General features: G+C 40.6%; 1 protein-coding gene across 1 annotated transcript in view; it reads right to left on the bottom strand.

Moving 5' to 3' along the window:
* The window catches only part of RYK (receptor like tyrosine kinase), a 64,952-nt gene that overhangs the window by 35,214 nt on the left and 9,747 nt on the right, over positions 1-19,991 (bottom strand). The window contains exons 2-7 of the mRNA XM_075417713.1: positions 11,288-11,409; positions 9,423-9,522; positions 8,106-8,240; positions 5,611-5,667; positions 4,039-4,183; positions 269-369 (exon numbers count right to left, since the gene is read on the bottom strand). Coding sequence (XP_075273828.1) covers positions 269-369; positions 4,039-4,183; positions 5,611-5,667; positions 8,106-8,240; positions 9,423-9,522; positions 11,288-11,409 — 660 coding nt within the window. The remainder of the gene's footprint in view (positions 1-268; positions 370-4,038; positions 4,184-5,610; positions 5,668-8,105; positions 8,241-9,422; positions 9,523-11,287; positions 11,410-19,991) is intronic.

Raw genomic sequence — 19,991 nt, 5'->3', positions numbered from 1 at the left:
ATCACAGAGTATATAAAACACTGCCACCCTTTTCATTCACTGCTCTTTTTAACTATTTAATGTTCTTTCAAGCAAAGCGGTGAACAAAAAAAAAAAAATCACAAACATATACATTTTACATGTATAATCACAAATACAAGATTTTTCCCCATTCATTTCCTTTACAGGTTGAAGCAACAAGATGAATCAGTGAGATCCCTACCACCACATACTCCGACTGTGTCCAAGAGGGTCTGTTGCAAGGGTCTATAATTAGATTAACACTTACTGGTTACTGGCGTTGCATTGTTTGGTGTGTCAGCTCGCAAGTACTGCGTTGTCTGTGTAGAGGGTTGGGATAAACCTTGTGAGCTACTGCTGTCACTAATGCTGTTTAAAAAAAAAACGGACATGAACATGATGACTTGCCACTGTAATTAATAAATTCAAAATCAATGTATCAAACTTAAAACCAGAAGATTATCTAGGCTAGAACGGCATTTCTAAAGTCTCTCATACATTAAAATGTATTTCGGGTGACTCCAAAATCTTAGCACTCCTGTCCTTTTAAGCGTGAACAACTTCCTCCTACTTGCTATACATAATTTGCTCTATATTCCAGTACTTTTTCCCCACTTATGAAAAAACCAAGGTGCCAAAACATTTATTGCAAGAACCAAGCTGTCATACCAGAAACAACAAAACTATCACATTCCAGAGAAGACTTGTATGCATTTGTTTCATGCTACCAACACCCCACTGAGAATCAAGAACTACAAGAGTTTGAAAGCAGTAGCCCGAGCCAAACAGAGGCACCCACAACACTCTGCAAAGCTTAACCAGCTTTTCAGAGTGATCTCTTGCTTGCTCTGGGCATGCCACCTGTTAGCTCTGTCTGCTGCCCTTTAGCTCCTGTGCTGGAGCAAATATTGAGAAGATGAACTCCCTAGTTCACTGTTGCAAACAGTTATTTGCCCTACACCAGTGTACCTGTCTCAGCTCCCAGACAAAACCGCTCTAGCCTACTTTGTCATTCCTCTCTCTAAGGATACTTGTTGCCCCTTCCAGGGCCACCTACAACATGTTTTTGAGATATTTTCTTTGGGTAGAAGGACTATAGCTGCACATAGTATTGAAGAGATGGGCAAACCACACCTTAAACCACAGCGGGATGTTTTCTGTCTTCTTGTCACAGACAAAATCCTACAAAAAGTGTTGCAACTGTAACAGCCTAAGAACAGGTGAGAAAGCTTGCAGGCAAAGGCAGTACCTGTTACTAGGTCAGATGGCAGGGCCAAAAGCAGCTTTTTTTGATCTCCCTCCCTCCCCACACACAAACTTCCCCCTTGTTTTTCAAACTTTAAAGCTTCTCCACTTCCTCTGACTGTATCGGGAGAGCAAAGAAGAAATTTTTTTGAGTATTACCCTCTGCCTTGCCAAATACTCAACATTCCATTTGCTTCTTGGGCTGCTGTTGAGCACTGACCAACCAGTGCCAGCCATCCTAGTAGGATTTTTAGACATGCTTGGTGATGCCCTCAAGGACTACTGTCAGCTTTGAAGGAAGACTTCCTTTAAAAAAAAGCAAGCAAGGTCAACTCTTTCCCATTATACCATAATCACAGATGCACCTACTGAATTTTTTTCTTTAGAACAGGATCTACTAATTCTCACAATACAAACACCAGGATTACCGCTTTATAGCTGGCGTCAGTCTCCCTCTGGAAACCTTTTTTAAAGTTACTCCCACATTCACTGTCTTCCAGGTATAGGGTTCCAGCCTAGTTTTTAGCACGAAGTTAAAAGCCACTGTTGGTGGTCTAGCTACTCTACTTTAACTTCCTTTAGAGTTTTTGAATTAATATTCTCTGGTGCTGGCAACTTATTGCTGCTTATTTTAACTGTTCATACTACTGCATGTCCGAACTGCTTCAATATGATCCACTCTCCAGCGAGCTCCCTGGAAGTGTCCTCGCATGGTCACAACATTAGACACTGATGCGGAACTCACATTTTGTTTTCCTGCTATGGCTGGAAACTCCTTTTGTAACTTGATCACCTCCTAGGTTTAACTTGCTCACATTTATGAGCTTTCTTAGTTTTCTCACTTGCATACTACATCAGCTTTCTGAACGATGCCTTCTTGCTTTTAATAACCTCCATTACCCTACTGTTAAGACATGCCAACTTTCTTTGGCACTATTTCAAGTGCCTTTGATAGGAGGTATGCAAGCATTTGCTCTGAACTTTCAATACAATGTTCTTAAATAGTCCATATGCGGCCTGTAAACTCAGCTGCCTGGCTTTAGTTCCTATGTAACCACCTTCCTCATTTTTATTTAGTTCTGGTTTTTGAAATTAAGAGCAACCGCAGTGGGTTTTTCAGCCTCTGTTGCTCCTGGGAGGTCATTAACCCTAATGGCATTATCATCTTTGATTCCGAACCCCTTTACAGCAATATTTTTGAGCTTGTTATTCAAAAGAGAATCAAAAGTTGTTTCTTCTCTCATGAGTTCTTTGACAACTTGCTACATCAAGCAGTCACTGATCACAAGTAACGCTAGTGCATAACATTGAGGCTAAATTGTAACACTGAACCAGTTTCTCAGCCAAGCACTGAAACAGCACCTGGAGGTCTCTTTGCTGGCTCCTGCGCACACTGCCCATTCTGAATACAAAACTCCACAGATTCTGATTTTCAGGCATATCTTGCCTCTGTTACACCTTTGCTACAACACTAGCTGACCACAGATCTCATCCAGGAGCCCAACCAAGGTTTTGTCAAGTCAGGCGCCGTTGGGCTCAAAAAAAATCAGTCATTACATGGCTCTGAGGAACTAAATCGCACTACCTGCGCAAACTTCGCAGAAATTATCAGGTGGCCATACACCGATTTAGAGGAAATTCTTTAATACCCGCAAACCACAGAATATTAATATTAGATGAATTTTTAGATTGCATCTCCCTAGAAGTCAAGATCACACTGCTAGGCTTAGACAGTCTCTCAAAAACTCATAGATGACACTACTCACACACTCTGTAAATGCAATGCTTTTCCTTTCTGCACATGCTTTAACACCTTCTATTGATTAAAAACACTCAGTAGACAATTAGGCACAAATGAATTGAGGAAAAAGTAATTTGGTTAGATAATCAGGCACTGAGAAACCATTACTACTTACTACACCAACATCCCCCAAAAACCAAGTGGTCTGGGGACACCAGAGGAGTAAATGCCAGAAAGAAAAACAGAAAGAAACAGTTGAATGGACAGAGGGAGACGAAAACACAGAGCTGCTCCAAGAGACTTCAGGCAGGAACAGAAATGCTCAAGATAATCCTTTCACAACAGGGGTGACCACCCACCAGCTCGACTGTTTGCTAAAGTATTCAGTTCCAAAACTGCCTGCTTCTGAACAGTTGCCTCTGATGCAGCTTGTCCACACAGCCTCAGTCCACCTGCTTTTTCAGCCCCCCTTCTGCCTCGGTGTTTAATCCCCTCTCAGCTGATCATATTGCCCTTGGGTTCTCCTTACAAGTCCTTTTCACATCCATGTACAAATTTGTTTTTTCTGTATTGAAAATACATTTTGGAGAGCCACATTTTCAGCTTTATAACCAACCAGTTGTAAACCCAAGACTTTAAGGCCAAAGAGAATACTGACAAATCAATCAAAATAGAGAAAACTGAAATTCAATCGCCTGTAGAAGTCAGTAAAGAATAAGTATTTTCAGTGCACCCAGATAGCTATCAAATTTTCCTTCAATCCCTGGAGAGCTGATTCTGACCAAATTTCCCCACTGTGTGTCTTCCACACAGCTATTCTGGCAAAGTCCCACAGCCACAACCCTCCCACCCCATAAACCGCACAGCACCTGTAACTGCTGCCTTGCTGCAGCATAGCACTTACTGATACTCCACACAGGTAGTAATTGTTACAGCTTTACATCAAGAACAGAAATTGCAAGCTACTACAGAGTGCTCGTTCTGAGACCAGAACTCCAACAAATCTGGGTAAACGTGTCCCAGAAATGCAGCTGAAAAGCTTGAATACATACCTGTCATCCAACTCTATCCTCTTCATGCTGTGGAGATGCAAGACAGCTAATATTATTGCCACCAGGAATATAACAGCACAGCACACGCCTACACTGATATAAAACACACGGGTAGAAGTGGTGGGAGCTGCATTTACAGGATCAACTGAAATAGAAAGGCGAACAGTTACCGAACTTCTCAAAAACAAAAAACAAAACACCACACAAAAACAAAAACCCACAAAAAACCCCCACAAAGCAACTCCACAACAAGCAACATTTCCTTAGTTCCCAGCAGGCTGGCACGGCAGGAGGGCAGCGATGCTGTCCCCAGACTTGCCCCCAGTGTCCTGCCACCCAGGTTCGGCAGGAGCAGGGTGCAGGCTGGCTCCAGCTGAGGCAGACCGTGGTAACCCCCACGAGAGTGGGGACCACAGTTCCTGCTGCAGCAAAGCAGCGCAGGGCCCAGAAAGCCACTCGATGCCTCCATTTATTTACTGGAGCAAAAGGAGGGTTCCTACTGAAGGATAAAAGCTAGCCAGGAATCTCCCAAAACAGTCTAGTTGGTCCTGCTGGTTCTACCTCACACAACCTCCATGTCTCCCATGCTGCAAACAGCAGAAGCACAGACAAACCCACTCTCCAGTACAGCTGAGCTTCAACGCAGCAAGCAGCACCGACTTGCTAGCTGGAGCTGGAAGGACAGGAGTCACCTGCGCGCCAGGACACATGCCAATACGGTAAATAAAATGAGACCAATACCTAGGCGCAGTGCGATAGTGGTGCTTACTCACTGACCAAGCGTGCCAGAGCACACAACTTCAGCTTCTCCTCCTGACTTCAGGGTATGATGGGTGGATTACGGCCCCCTGACCTGCACCTTAACGCAGTAGTGTTAACAGGGCAGTCAATCCTCTTTCTCAAAAGAATCTGAACTGCAGTGAGTTTTACGGCAAAATTTTGCAGTTGGACCTCGGCAGCAGAGGACTGTCTGCTGCTCTGGCCCGCCACTGGTGCCAAGCAGCAACACGGGCAGCTGGACTGGAGGCAGGAACAGGCAGTAGCCCTCGCCATTCCCAGTCTTCAGTCACACATCATGGAGAACAACTGCCCTCTTGGCAAAGAAAAAAACTGAGCAACGCACTCCACTACTTTCCAAGAGTATTTTGGCAAAAACGTTTACATTTTGGGTACTCCAGAGGACGAACACAGTCAGTCGATGATATTTCCAGCTAGAAGAGGAGTGAGTAAAAGAAACTACCTCATTCGATTGATTCAATACTGACAAGTTAAAGCACCAAACCAGACAGGTCCTAAAGTCAAAATATAGGTCAGTCATATACAGAAACCAGAGCCCCTCAGACACGATAAAAAAAAAGTTGTTAGGAGACTCAGAATACTGGGGTTTTTTTTTTTCCTTTTCACTACTATATATTCCCAGTTAAAATACTTAATTACAAAACAATCCCTTTAAAATACTGGGTGTAGTACAGACTATCTGTGGAGTGTTTTCATAGGGAAAGCTGTGGAAACAAAGAACATCACAAGTTTTTCATTTTTTACACCCGAAGTTGTACACTCAGAATTACTTACAGATAGCTTTGCTGCTGTTTCTATCAGATGTTGGAGATTTTAATTCTGGTTCAAGCTCTAAACAGATGAGAGAAAAGCCTTAAGCTTGGTATGCATTTGTTATTGCAGCCCTTCACAGGAAGTCAATTCCCCCGCTTATGGAAAAACAAATCCAATTTTCCAAACAGGTGAGCTGACTTAATGACTACAGTTATCTCTAGATTTCCATTTTAAATACTTAACCACTGTATAATAAAAATCACACTTCAGACACACAGGTCAGATATATTTCACCACTGATAACACATGTCCATTGAGGCCATGCTTGAGCCCACCAAATCTACCTACCTCAAAAAACCCTCCAGCTTGTTCGCCAAAGTCCAAAGCAGCAGACAACAGAAAGAGGAGGTGCAGAGTACGTGAGTGTATGCTAAGACACTGAACAACAAAGACCTCACAGAATCAGTTACTACAGGATAGAAAATAATTTCTTGAATGTTCAATGAATGCTACTCTGACCTTTTGGAAGAAATTCTGGCTCCAGGCTACTCAAACTAGTAAAAAGTTAGAGACGCAGCTACGGGCACTGTGCCTTCTCAGCTGATGCTACAGTCACGAGTGTTTTAAATCTGAAGGATGAAAAAGGTAATGCCCATTTAAATACTCATAAATACAGAACAAAAGTGACAAGGACATGTGTCAGGTTCATGTGTGAAAGCAGCCTTTTAGAAAGGGGATAAATCTTCATTAAGCTTACTATGAGTCTGGTCACTAAGAGGAGCAGTGCAAATCAAGGGAATGCAGACTGGGGACATGACTCCAGATGAACCTCACTGAGGATCTGCTGGCATTATAATGGCTTTCTGTGGCTGCAAAGGCATAGTCTCACTTGCACACTCCCCTTCCTGCTCCCAGCTGTGAAGAGCTGCTTCCTCCTCATCACAGACTCCTTGGCAAGCCAGTTCAGCCTGCTAAACTTGTGAAAACATAATACGGGCAAGGTGGAGAATTTGTCTTCTCTCCCCATCCCCTCCCCCCCCCCTTTTTTTTAAGCTTTGGAAGGAACTACTATCAATGCCTTGAGCAAAACCACTAGCAAGTTCCTGCACATTTTTAACTTAACACACTAAATTAAATCAGAAATCCCCGGATGCTCTGTATCAATCAACTCAACACACATCAAAAATGTCACTGACATTTTTATGAACCCACAGAAAAATGATCTTTGTAAGAATCACTTCTGTGTAATTTAGGAAGTGGCTCTATTTCACATGCTCAGATAACTGTGCGGTGCCTATGAAAGCCTCCTCTGCACATGCTGCAGCTCAATAAGCTATGAATGCATAAGCAGTGCTGACTTCCCTCACTTAGAACATTTGAAAAAGTACCTAGGAAAACATGAAATAAAGGTAAAAATGTCTTTCCTTCAAAACATTATCAGCAAGACCTCCATTTTCACTAGGAAGAGAGATAAACATCAAATTAAGAATGATCTTCCTATAGTACCAATGTAAGGAACACAAGTGTCACAACCTGATGTGCTGAAAAGCCACGCTAGCTCTTTCACCCACACCTTCCAGAAGTTCATCCTTAGACATTTATACTCAAGAGAAGTGACAAACCTCCCTCTGAAAAGCCAACTACTGCCCTCAAAGGCTCCAAGTAAACTGAACAGTGCAAGGAGGCGCATGTAAATGGAGGGTGGCCATCCTCAAACACTGCCCAAGAACAGGATACCACAGCCATTTGTAAGGAGGGTACAGTTCATGGGATCCTCCAAAATAATTGTCTTCTGATGCCTACGAAAATACTTCTAGGAAGCAGAAACAGGAGACAGTTGCTGCTACCCAAGCATAAATAGTGTTTGCAAATTCTTAAGTCAAAATGCAGCAGAGTCTATTTGGGATTTCTGCCATCTGCATTATCTACCAAGATCATTTTGAACTGTAAGTCTGAAAGACTAACACCTGCTTAGATTTATTATACAGCCAATTTTAAGTTTATCTCATTTTACAAACTAAGTAGATCTAGTTGCTCAATCTTAGAACAATTTGAATAGAGTACTGCAGTTCTGAGGAAACTAATTTCATAGAATCACAGAATGAGAAGGGTTGGAAAGGACCTTAAAGATCATCTGGTTACAAACCCCCTGCCATAAGCAGGGACATCTTCCACCAGACCAGGTTGCTCAGAGCTCCATCCAACCTGGCCTTGAACTCTGGCAGGGAGTGGGCATCCACAACTTCTCTGGGCAATAGAGAAAATGCTTTTTGCTATATATGTAAAAAGGACAGTCAGTGCAGCAGAACACTTGGGGAATTTGTTCATCCATCAGCTTCTGCTTTTACTAAAAGTCTCCATTCATCTCTGAAAGGCAAAATTTTACCTGGTTCCTTCCTGTCTTCAGCATTCACTCTGGGGGACTGTTACGTCCTGGATCATATACCTTCCCACTCCTTTTTCCTATCATACTTTAATACTAAGAGTTTTTTAATATTTGAAACTTAATGTCTTACTTTTGTAGCACATTTTCCTTCGTTTGAAATTTAAAACTGTGATGTTTTTTGATGAATTTATTGTCAAGTTGAGTTGCATTAGTATTGTGACCTCAGAGTCGAGTCTGCCAGTGCAGGAGAGTTCGACACGAAACACTGCAAACAGAGAACAAACAGGCCTTACAATTAAGTTCTATTATTTTGTACATACTGTGGTAAAAGAATATTTAAATAAGGGTCTTTCTATACGAAATTTTTAATGTACATTTTTAAAGAACTTGCTATTAAGAAACACTATTTCAGCCTTCATGCCTTGCAATTTCAGACAACTATTAAAGCATTAAAGGGCATAAATTTCAAATGTATTTATGTGTATTATATTAAAAGCTTACAGATTACTAAAACAAATTATATCTGTGTATAAATCACCATTAGACATCCATTAGCTCTGGAGTTAACGTGCTGCCACGAGAGAAAGCTCCGTTATCACAGAGAACCAGAAAATTTCGTTTCTCTTGTCTCTTTCGCAAACACAATTAGGGTTAGCCTTTTTCACAACAGTTAAGCTTGAACATTTTGGTCTCTGCACAACCGACTGGAATCAAAGCTTAGACTAATATGACATTATTTACATTCTAGCTTATATACCAGTATTATTTATGCCAACAGAGCAGACACAACAAGCCTAATTCCCTAGTATCCGCTTTCGCAAAAGACTGGTACAAAACCAAAACATCAACGTATTTTTTATTGCCCTTTGAATATCGAACAGAGTACAAGGAACCATAGCTGAATGACCAAGGAATGATGACCACTTGCACATTTCCTGGAACAAATAAAGTTATTTCTAGTATAAATTCTAGAGAGAAGCTATTACATACTCAAAATAGTTTTCTCAGTTCTCAGATTTAAATTTACCATAAACACTTCAATGTATAAACAACACCCACACATCTTGAAATGTCTTTTCTAGAGTAGAGAAATCTAAAGGCATGGATTTTAAAATCCATGCAATTGCTAATGATTATTGTTGAAAGGGAACTGGAACCTTGTGTGGGACCATATACGTAAAAAATGTCATGTTTTCTTTCCAGGAAAAACTCTATCCTCCACTAAACAAGGGGAAAAAATATTACTCTCAGACTAATAGTCTCAATCTATAAAACGCTTTTAGCAATGTCATAACTGTTGCAGAAGGCCTATAAACATATGATGTTTAACAGAGAAAAATTATGCTCTTACACAAAACTACACACATTTTTGAAAAAACAAAGTACCACCAGCAAGCATTTTTAGTATCAGCACCAGCTGTGCTCTTGCAGAGGGTGGGCAGTTTACCTGAAAGGGTGCGAGGAACTTCTCCTTGTAAAGAAATGTTGGCCTGGGGCAGAGCCATAGCCATGGGATTATCTACCTGAAATCCCAGTTTATACTCAACCTGTAACAATAGTTGGGAGATGCAAAACACATTAAGAAATCTCTACAGTAGTAAAAAGAAGTGCTATATACCTTTTCATAATTCTTCTTGAAATCAAAAAACTGTACCTTCTTTTCAAAGAAGGCTGGTGATTTTAGGTGCCCAAGTTCACAGTTTATTACATGAAGTCTAAATATCAGACTTTTCTGACAGTTCAAATTAAGAAAGCCAAAACAGAAGCCACTCTTGAAATCATTCTTGATAATCTGGGACAGAATTTGAAGTGCTGTATGAAAAAAATACCCACCACAAACCTCACATCCTGATACTTTTAAACTTACTTGTTTAAAAGCCAGTTTGTTAAAGCCATAGGAATTCAAGAAATTCCCCTTCCTCTAGTCAGTTTTATAAGCTACACAGCCAAAATTGCTTACAGTTTATTCAACTACAGTCAAGAATTTGTTTCCACTTAAGAAGCTGATTCTGTAAATATTCATTCAAAAAAGTACAGGACCTATTGTAACTAAGTCATAAGCTCCTGTTCGAAATTCACCCTATCCCTCCATACTCGACTGAATGAATTTGGTTTGACTTCGTTTGTTCCATTAGTTTCTTTTTTTCCCCTTTCTAGAGCATAACAGGATGCATTTATGTTATGAATTTATTTTTCAGTCAAGATGCCAGGGGTAGAAACATAACCCAGTGTCTGAGCTCCTATAAACTGCACTACACCCATCCGACAAAGCTAGCACAGAAGATGACGAGTGGTGCAATCACAGTAATGGAAGAAGGGCTACACAAGCTCAAAAATTCCTATTCAAAATTCAGACAGGCCCAAGGAAACTCAGGGCAGGGACAGGGACACAGGTAGCTCACAGCTGAAATTGTAACAAGGAAACTCCTTCAAAGGTCCTATTCAAATGGCAAGTGACTGAACTGCCTGTGAAGGTGGCACATGGTATCGAGTAGAAGAGTTGGCTTGCACTGTACCCAACACCGCTGCAGGCCAAAATTCACATCTTGTAAGAAGTTATGCCTCAAAGGGAAAAACAGTGGCAGAAGGAATCCTCAGCAGCTGCATCAGAGGAGTTGTTAAATATTAATGTTCCTACAGCAGTCTTTCCTACTTCAGGACAGAAGAACCACCATCGCTCAAGTTTAAAAAAAAAAAATTAACATCTGGCAGAGACTGAACAGATCATTTCATATACAAGAATAAATTGTTAAGTAACTGGAAATGTTTCAAAATGTAAGAGCATACACAATCTTTATGACAGCTGTTGCTGCGTGCTCCAGCCATGGTGATTAAGTGAAATAAAAATCCCTTTCCATTTAATCAGGGCTCAGTAATAACATACTAGATGCTACTTTATAGGTTCTTCTTGTCTCCAAACATATGTTTCTAGAAATCTCAAACACAACTGCTCTACATTTGATTTCCAGAGGCTTCGGTTCATGGCTGTCCCTTCTGTGTGTTCAATGCACCACCAGAAAAAGATTCCATAGCATTAGCTTGTGTGTATATATATACACACACGTACCCTGCCAGATGCAGGAAGTATACAACACTTCAAAAGGAGTGCTTCACCTTTCTAAAAGAAGAAAGGAACAGTTTGGACACATACCATCTTAATTTACTGCCTGCAATCATATAACTCACTCTTTTACACCTAGCATACGCTAATTTTTGCCAAGAAAAAAAGCCACTAAACTATAATAGTTCGTATTCACTAAACAATACAAATCACATATCAAGTACTCAAACACAGAAGTTGTGCCTGCTTACCTTGGATTTAGCATGCCAGCTGAAGTGAAGATTGTTGGTCTCACTGGGTATTAAGAGATTGAAGGACAATGCATAGTGATTAACCACATCATTCCTCACGTAAGACAATTCTGCATCAAGACCTGTAATGAGAAAGAAAAGAGTAAGACAGGGAAGAACAGGACCTACAGCAACACGCCAGAACAAATAACTCATTACCACCAGTACCATTTGTATTTGAATGTTTAAGCAAATACTTCCTCGAGTCAATAAATACAGTTTCAGGTTTGGGGATCACTGCTCATGCACCTCAACACTCACAAGAATGCTTCAAATTCTTACAAAGCAACAATTTCAGAGAGATGTCGCAGTCTAATAAACAGGTAAAAGTTGGAATGTAATTAAAGGAAACTTCACATTTTGTACAGTCCTCCAAGAGAGTCATTACAGACTCTCCTGAATATATCCCTGCCTGCTTCTGGGAATCACGGCTCCAGTTTTGCTCCTTTTTACAACTGTGCACGCTCCAAACAAAATGCTTTGGTTTATCAGCTTGCCAATTTCAGGTAACTCTTCCTGGAATAGCTCGAGCCTGAGACACATTAGCACTACAAAATTAACGTCAAGGTAATTAGATCATAACACAAAGCACATGGTGAGAGGAGGAATGACATTTGTACACCAAGTAATACTACTATTTTATGGCTAACTTTTGCTTTCTGAACATTTTAATAAACCTAGAGAACTGAAAGACCCACAAAACTATTTATTACAGAGCACTAAGGTGCATTTTCCTAAATAAGCGGCATGCTCTGATATTAAAAACACTGAAGCTGCCATTATCGTTTGCAGCACACATTCCAAGGTCACACTGAATACAGGGTAGGACCCTACAGCTTGCCCTGAGTGTCATAAACAATTAGTGGTAAAGTAAGCATTACAAGTTAACCCCCTTCCCTCCAGCCATAAAATTAATCCCAGCTCCATATTGTCAGGACAAAAACATACGGTATTTGTAATAAGTACCATTTCATCTTGTCTCATACAGCTTTTCTTCCATTACTCCCAGTTAAACGCTACCCAGGCTCAGCCATATATCGACATGCTAAGAGAATAACTGGGCAAATCAGACACAGGTGCATGCTCCAAGTATGATCTGTGCAGAGGGAATCAAGTTCAATTAAAGTATTCACAGTACAATTGGGAACATAAATAATAGAGCTATTTTTATTATGGCTAGAAAGTCGAGAAAACTGGAGAGGCTGTGACTCCAAGACAACAGCATTTAAGGCATCCTGAAGTTATTCCAAGAATCTAGGGAATCATGAAAGGTTGTGGGTTTTTTAAGAAAGAAAAAAAAAATAAAAGATAACTATTGAACTGCATAGTCAAGCTGTATTTGAAGAAAGGGAGAATTAGCTTGAGAGAAATAATTGCTCCCATTTAATGCCAAAACCGGGCACAGATCAGTGCATAGTGATAAGCGTTCTCTTATTCCAGAACATGATTTAATCCACCTTGTTTTCACAAGATACAGAAATGCAGCCAAGACATTCCTCTTCATTCTTGTTGCTGTTCACCATGTCTACTCCCTGCTGGCTCATTAGCATCCTAAAACTTGATCAAAACCCAAGAGTATATAATCACAGATACTAGGGGGTGGCGAGTGGGAGAACCCCAGAGACTAGATGTATGAAAGAAATCAACGGGATGGAGTATTCCCAAGGAGAGATGCTCTCAAACAAGATCTTGAACAGAAGAAGGTACAGGTGATGCCTTCAGTGCTGAATGTAATCAGCCTGAGACACTATATATACATTGTTCATATTTCCACTCAATAATAAATGGCAAATGCAAAAGCATATCCACCAGTAAAATATGGAGGAGGGGGAAAAACACACACACAGACCTTGAAACAAAATAAAACTTAGAAAACACATGAAGCAACAGCAAACTTCCAGAACAGCCTGCCCAGACAATTTTACATGTGTACATGTTTATACTAGAAATTTACCTCTGATTTAGAAAACATGGAAGGAGCCTCAAGAAGAGCTCACAACTACCAGATACTTGCCATTAGATCCAATCAAGAAGGTGGGAAGCTTTGTGGGCATAAACTTATTAAAGAAAGTACTCAAATCAAACCCAGTGAGTACAAATGATTAAAAAAAACCAGGAGGACAAAAGGATTACCAGGTGAAACAATTGGAACAATGAAACTCTACTGCTTTTGTAATGAAAGAAACCTTCACTTGCTGATAAATGGTCACGACAGTGATCAGAGGTTCAAAGAAACATTTCAGAACTTGTAACACCATGAGATCTTCAGGGTAATAATCCTTGATCTAAGATAAACTTTCTGGAGAAACTAGTCATAGAAATCAACTGGCTACACAGCAATAAAACTGCCTGTTATATAAAGGCCAGTTTTTAAGAGTAATGTAAAAGGCAATCCTAACTGAAGATGTCAAGCATAAATACCTTGACACACCATAATATCTAACAGTGTACAAAACCAAATTACCCTACAGAAGAGCAATCAAATCTTTAAGATTTAACAGTGGTACAACACTAAGTAATTTGATTATATAGATCACTAATGTTTTAATGCCTGTACTGATGCAAAAAGCCACACACTAACAGGCGATGCTCATTATATGATTTTCAACACCATCATGTAAGAGCAGCATGAGAACCAATGTCAAGTTTTATTGCTTCAAAAATTATGCTCTGACTAAAAGACTGGCATATAAAAATAATTTAAGAGGTTTTGTAGTGTAGCTCTAAAATAACTCATAAAAAAGGCAGAAGACGACCTGGCTTAGCACCCCGTTTCTATCGGGGGTCTACAGAAAATGCCTAGGGAAGAATATAGAACCAAAGTGAATACACAGTGACACTTTACCACCAGATCCTCTATGCTTCTGTTGTTTGTGGATCACAAACTTCCTAAACTAATAGACAGCATCTTCCAATAGCTTCTCACTAGTGTTTTGTTTTTTTTTTTGTCTTCTAGGAATCTGGATAAATGCTTTTCTCACACCCTGGAAACCCATAGATATATAGTCGGGAAATTATTAAAACATTTCCTCCATAGCACATCTTTTCCCATGAGTAAACTACAGACAAAATTCAATTTGCCACACGCAGCTAAGAACCTGTGTACACACCACACAAGCAAGCTCCCATCTCCCTACCTCCAACCCGCCACAGCAGTTTTGCTTCCAGACCATCCTTCCAGCCCCAGTTTTTCCTGCATTCCTGAAGCACCCTGTCTATATCATTTACCTCAATCAGGTCAGCAAAACACACAAAAAATTGCAGTTGAACCTGCCAGCCAAAAAATGAAAGCACCTTGGCTGCGCTCCAGGCAGGCAGCCAGGCAGGAAGGTGTGTTCTGTCCGACGCCGAAGTGCCCAGGAGCTGACCCCCAGCGCTGACAGAAGCTGCACCACATCCCAGCCGCAGGCCAGGGCACTAGGAAGGTCCACCCAGGCAAGCAAGCGCGCAGGGCGCTGCCCCAAGCAATGGTGAAAGCCAGGGCCACAGCTCACCCATCGGTTGCGTGATCTGATATTCGTAATGCAGGCTGCCATCGCTTTGCTCACTGCATTCCTAGGCTTCCTCCGCTTCGTGCGTCTTCCACTTTGAGGAAGAGAAAATATCCCCATACCCACAGAAACTGCCCGGGTATTGTTGCACCACAGTGTGTGCTGAAAAGCTCCACAGCAGGTGGACTCCAGCCTTGCAGAGTTTAGCCAAGGTACGGTATGCTTTTCTCAATGCCACATGGATTGCACAGGTTGAATTCTCACCGAGAAAAACCATGGCATAGCCTGCCAGGCTCCAACAGCCCTGCACTGCCAAAGTCAGAGGATGAGGATACCACAGCAAACAGGCTGGGCAGACCACATCCAATGCCTCTCTTCCCACAAGTTCAGATTACAAGGACAACAATCAGCCTTGGTGAACAGGTTATGTTCACCGAGTACTGGCTGTGAGGCACCTCTGTTCTATCAGATACTTTGCTCCTTGTTATCTACACATGTTTTTAAACACAATGAAATTGTACTTCCTCACTGCTTAGATTTCCAGACTATGTGCTATTACTCTCTCGCGAGTAGACATTAAAAATGATTAAGGAGCTTGCAGAAAACACTTTAGGCTCTATTACCATGACAGTTTAAGTCTAACTCAGAATTGCCTTAATTCTGCATTTCACCTTTTTTCTTCAGACATGCATACTTACAACTGTCTTGCAATGTTCCTTAGTTAATCCTTCAGCAAGCCAAGTTCAAGGAGTCAAGTTGACAACATGCAGGGAGGAAAAAAAAAAAGTGGGGGAACACTCCTCAGTCAAACATCCTGAATTAGTGAGGATGCTCAGGAACACCTGATATGGAGGGCAAGACTGCAGTAGCACTATACGGCGCTTACACTAAAATAGTACTGTTAACCTTATCCAGATAGCCTAAGCTTTTTTTCAAAGCATGCTTCGGGCATAGATAGCTTTGAAAAAATAGTATCAAATTAAGCATGTCACTGTCAACATACAGTCTAAACCAGTTACCTCAATGTTTTACTTTTTTTAAATGTGTCAGTCTCTTTCAAACACAGTAGCAGTGCAAGATGCAATCAGCCTATGTAGCAGCTTGCTGAGGAAAAGAAGATAGAAACAAGGTTTGTTTTCCCAGTTGTTTCAGACTTCAATGCTTAGTAAACTGCCACACTAAAACCTACTGACTGGTGGGGAAGGGGACAGAAAAATGTAACTCTGCAACATTTCGGGTTCCTCCTAAAGCGCTGAACACTTTCGCCACCTTGGACTCTAAGTAGGGCAAGTACACAATCATCCTGGAACAAACCCAAATTGGTATGTAATATTTTATGTCATATATGGAATGATAAGAGGAGAAAACAGGTGGCTCTAGAAGAAAAACACAGATACCTTACAAACAGCTAGAGAAAACGGGCAGTTCTTCAATAATCATTTCCCAGGCAAAGGAGTAAAACAAAGAAAGCGGCAGAGAACCTTACAAAGAAATACCAAAAAATTGTTTGTTTACATAAACTGCAGAGGAGGAAAACAAGGTTTTCAGAAATTCTTCTACTGTTTTAAGCAGTATATTGGTGATCAACAATGAACAGTTTTAAAACATCAGCTGCAGTTCTGCTTTGGCAAGCCTCCTTAAACAAGTCCATACGCAGACAACGCACAGCACTAAAGGATCTAGTTTCTCATTATTTGGACTTGACTAACCTACACCAACCCAGGTAAAAACAGTAAGACCAGTAATTTGCTTTGATTTCAAGACAAAAATGTCACCCTCTTACCCAGGCAACCCCTAAATCTCATTATTAACTTCCACATCTTTGGGCACGAACTTGAAAGAATAAATTAAAGTTGAACACAAACAAAAAGGTAAATTTAAGCAGCACTACAAAGAAAGTCTGTCATTCTTTGCACTGTTTAACATAACAAAACATCTGAAGAAGCTCAGAAAGGAAGGGGAGAGGCCAATTTTCTTTCCCAAATGCAAACAATGCTGGGCAGCCCTTGTGTTCATGACAAAATTGGATCATGTCAGTCTAGCAGCCTAACAAAACACTTCTTTCAAAACGTCCTTGTGAAAATGCAGTCTAGCTTCAAGATTTTTGTTCCTCTTTTTAAGCACAACATACAAAAGAATCTTGCCTCTATCAGCATGGCAAAAATTAGCTTTTATTCTTACGGAGCAAATCTATCCTACAACACACACTAGTAATAACACAGTCGTCTTAAAAGACTATGACAGTGTTTAGGAGTCTGTTACCTGGGGTCACACATCATTACTCAATTACTTCAAACCATCATAACATAATTCTGGCAGATTTTGTCTAAAATCAAGAGACAGAAAATGAATGTGCAATGTAAGAGTAAAATGAGATTGCTATTAGACTAGCGCTAGTAATTCATATTGCAAAATGTACTATTTCATTAAGAGCAATCTGGTAACAATAGCTGACCATAATTGGCTGCCCCAGCTGCACACCCAGCCCTCTGGTAGATTCCTGTCTGTGTACAGAAATGACTGAAATTAGTGCCTGTTTTCTTAATATACTAGTCTGTAATTCATAAGAGTTTCTTCATAAGCAGCTGAGAAATCCCTGCAGCGTGATGTCAAACCACCAAAGCCCCCACACAGCAAGCAACTCCTGCTCCTGACTCTCAGCCACTGAAATTCATTAATTGAGAAGAGTTACACAGTTAAACAAGTCATTATCTTTATACAAATTTTCTATTTTTTCACAGGTTTACGTGCTCCAGAGAACGATGCCTCCAATCCTAAGTAGTTCATCTGGGTTAGCCCTCTTGCCAGACCAGAAGCTTCCACTCCACGATGAACATCCACATGAAAGAGTACGAGTCTCAAGCTTCAACATCCCGCACCACCATCCACTTCCCAAGTCTCCACAACCTACCCCATAAACACAAATGATTCTCCCACTGGACAACTTACCCTGTTGAAGAAAGATACCATTTTTTTCCCCCTTCCATTTTCCTTTCGTTAGACGTGCACCATAAGTCTGAAACACTGACTTTAAAGCCTAAGCTTTCCTTCTTTTGCAACAGGTTCTGCAAACATGGACTGGAAAAAAATCTGCTGTTTTCATACCATTGGTCTTAAGCACAAGGAAACATGGCTGAAGAACTAAAAATCAGCTCTTGACGGCTGAAATCTTTTTTTTCCCCAGGGTAGAGAGAACACTTTCCCAGAGCAAGCCTTCTTAGTCTGAATGTATTTAATTAGTTCACTTTAAAAATCATCTTACACAGGGGTGAAACTACAACTCGGAGTTAAAAAAATGAGGAAATCAAATACAAACTGATCCACGTCGCTCAATTTCATTTAGAAAATAGCAAACTATTGGAAATGTAATACTAAGCACCTGAATATACGTACATATATATAAAAAAACTACTTACATCCTATTTGTACATATCCACTATTTACAACAATAAAAGACAGCTTTCCTTTAATAAAACAAGTAACAGATTATCAGCCTTCTACTTGCATTTTTACTTAAGTTTTCCACAATGCTACAGTCTGCCAGTTATAGCTGTGGGTCAGGAATTTGGGCTGAAATACTTCCTTTTAAATGTCTTACAGGCCATGAGTCTCTGGAAAAGATGACTGATGAAAAATATCACAGGAAAAAAAAGTTAAATCTTAAGCGACATGGAGATGATGAAGAAACAGCTTTTCACTCTCATAACACAGATGCCAGAAAGTGTCAAAGGATCTTGTTCAGTGTCAAGCTTGAAAGACAAATCAGCAGGCACAAATCCATCAATACTCACTAACACTATCTGCCCTTTGCTTAGAAACATTTCTTCCCTGACTGTTGAATAGTCCTTCTGCTCATCACCCACCTGACACTGAGAGAGAAACAAACAAACAAACAAAAAAAAAAAAAAAAACCCAAGACAAAAGAATCCCCCATTTTGGGTGGCAACTTCCTACCTCTACATGAAGTTCTTCAGTGCCTACACGCACCTATCTCACTAGATAGGTGAGATCTCCAACTCGCTTTTCTAATCTTCAATCTATGCTGTGCCAGAAAGAAGTGTTTATAATCCAGTGCCATAGACCGGGGTGGGGACCAACAAAAAAACCACACAGTATTGAGTGCGTGGAAGACAGACTAGAAATAAAATCACAGCTTGACACATCACCAAACCATACTGAAACATGCAAACTCTTTGTGGAATTGCTCTAACATTAGCTTGTTAACATCACACACTGATTGGTGAGGCACCAGAATTAAATCCATTCTCATCTTCACCAGAGACTGATGCCTTGTTGCGAACAGCACCGCTGTTTTGCAAGCTCACCCTAACTACTCAGTGGCAGCAGAGAGCATATAGACTGTGGTTCTTCACACCAATGGCTTTGTTACCTGGGCAGAGTTAACTTTTCACGAGCTGGAAAAGGAATACGATATGCAATGCACTCAGTTTGAAGAAATATTCAGCATAACTTCAAGGCAATGATTGCATCCTTGAAAACCAACCAAGACGCCCTAGCAGGAAGCTTCCCAACATCTAGCAAACAAGAGGCAAAACTCCTAGCTGAGAGCTCTCATTAAATACTCATGAATTTTCACTGACGATCACCCAAAATTCACCTTATTGATGTTGTTCAATAGAATTTGCAAGTTCGGCACCACAGGCAAACAAGATTTTTCTCACCGAAAGGCCTTTCTGAAAGTCACAGAGAGCAGACTTCTTTCCTTCTAGAGGAAGAAGCTTCCCCCAGGAGATGGCACTTGCTGAAGCGAAAGCATCAGGAACTTTGCAATATTTAACTCAATCCATTGTTCCTAGGACCCAACCGCTTACCCTTTTGTTTGACTCTGAACAGTATCAACAATTACATTTCAACAGCCTGCTGCTTATTCTTCTCTCCCTCACCTACAGAAAAATCCTCATTCTTTTGTTAGGGAGGGTATAAAGACTGTGGTGAAAATGGTTAGAAGAGGACACTTTCGGGGAGGGGGGGGGGGGACACGACACCAAACCAACATCACATACCTTACCTCAGAGCAGAACACAAGTAAGCTCTGTTCCTGAGAACACCTTCTAAATTAAATTTGCCCACTTGAAACATTTAAAAAAAAAAAAGAAAAGAAAAAAAATAGTAGAAGTCCCAACAAAATCAGCAGTCACCTTGCTATTAACAGC

This window comes from Opisthocomus hoazin, chromosome 4 (assembly GCF_030867145.1).
Source record: "Opisthocomus hoazin isolate bOpiHoa1 chromosome 4, bOpiHoa1.hap1, whole genome shotgun sequence".
In the NCBI taxonomy this organism is placed as follows: Eukaryota; Metazoa; Chordata; class Aves; order Opisthocomiformes; family Opisthocomidae; genus Opisthocomus; species Opisthocomus hoazin.
The sequence above is the reverse complement of the archived record's forward strand: the minus strand, read 5'-3'. Positions and strand labels throughout refer to the sequence as shown.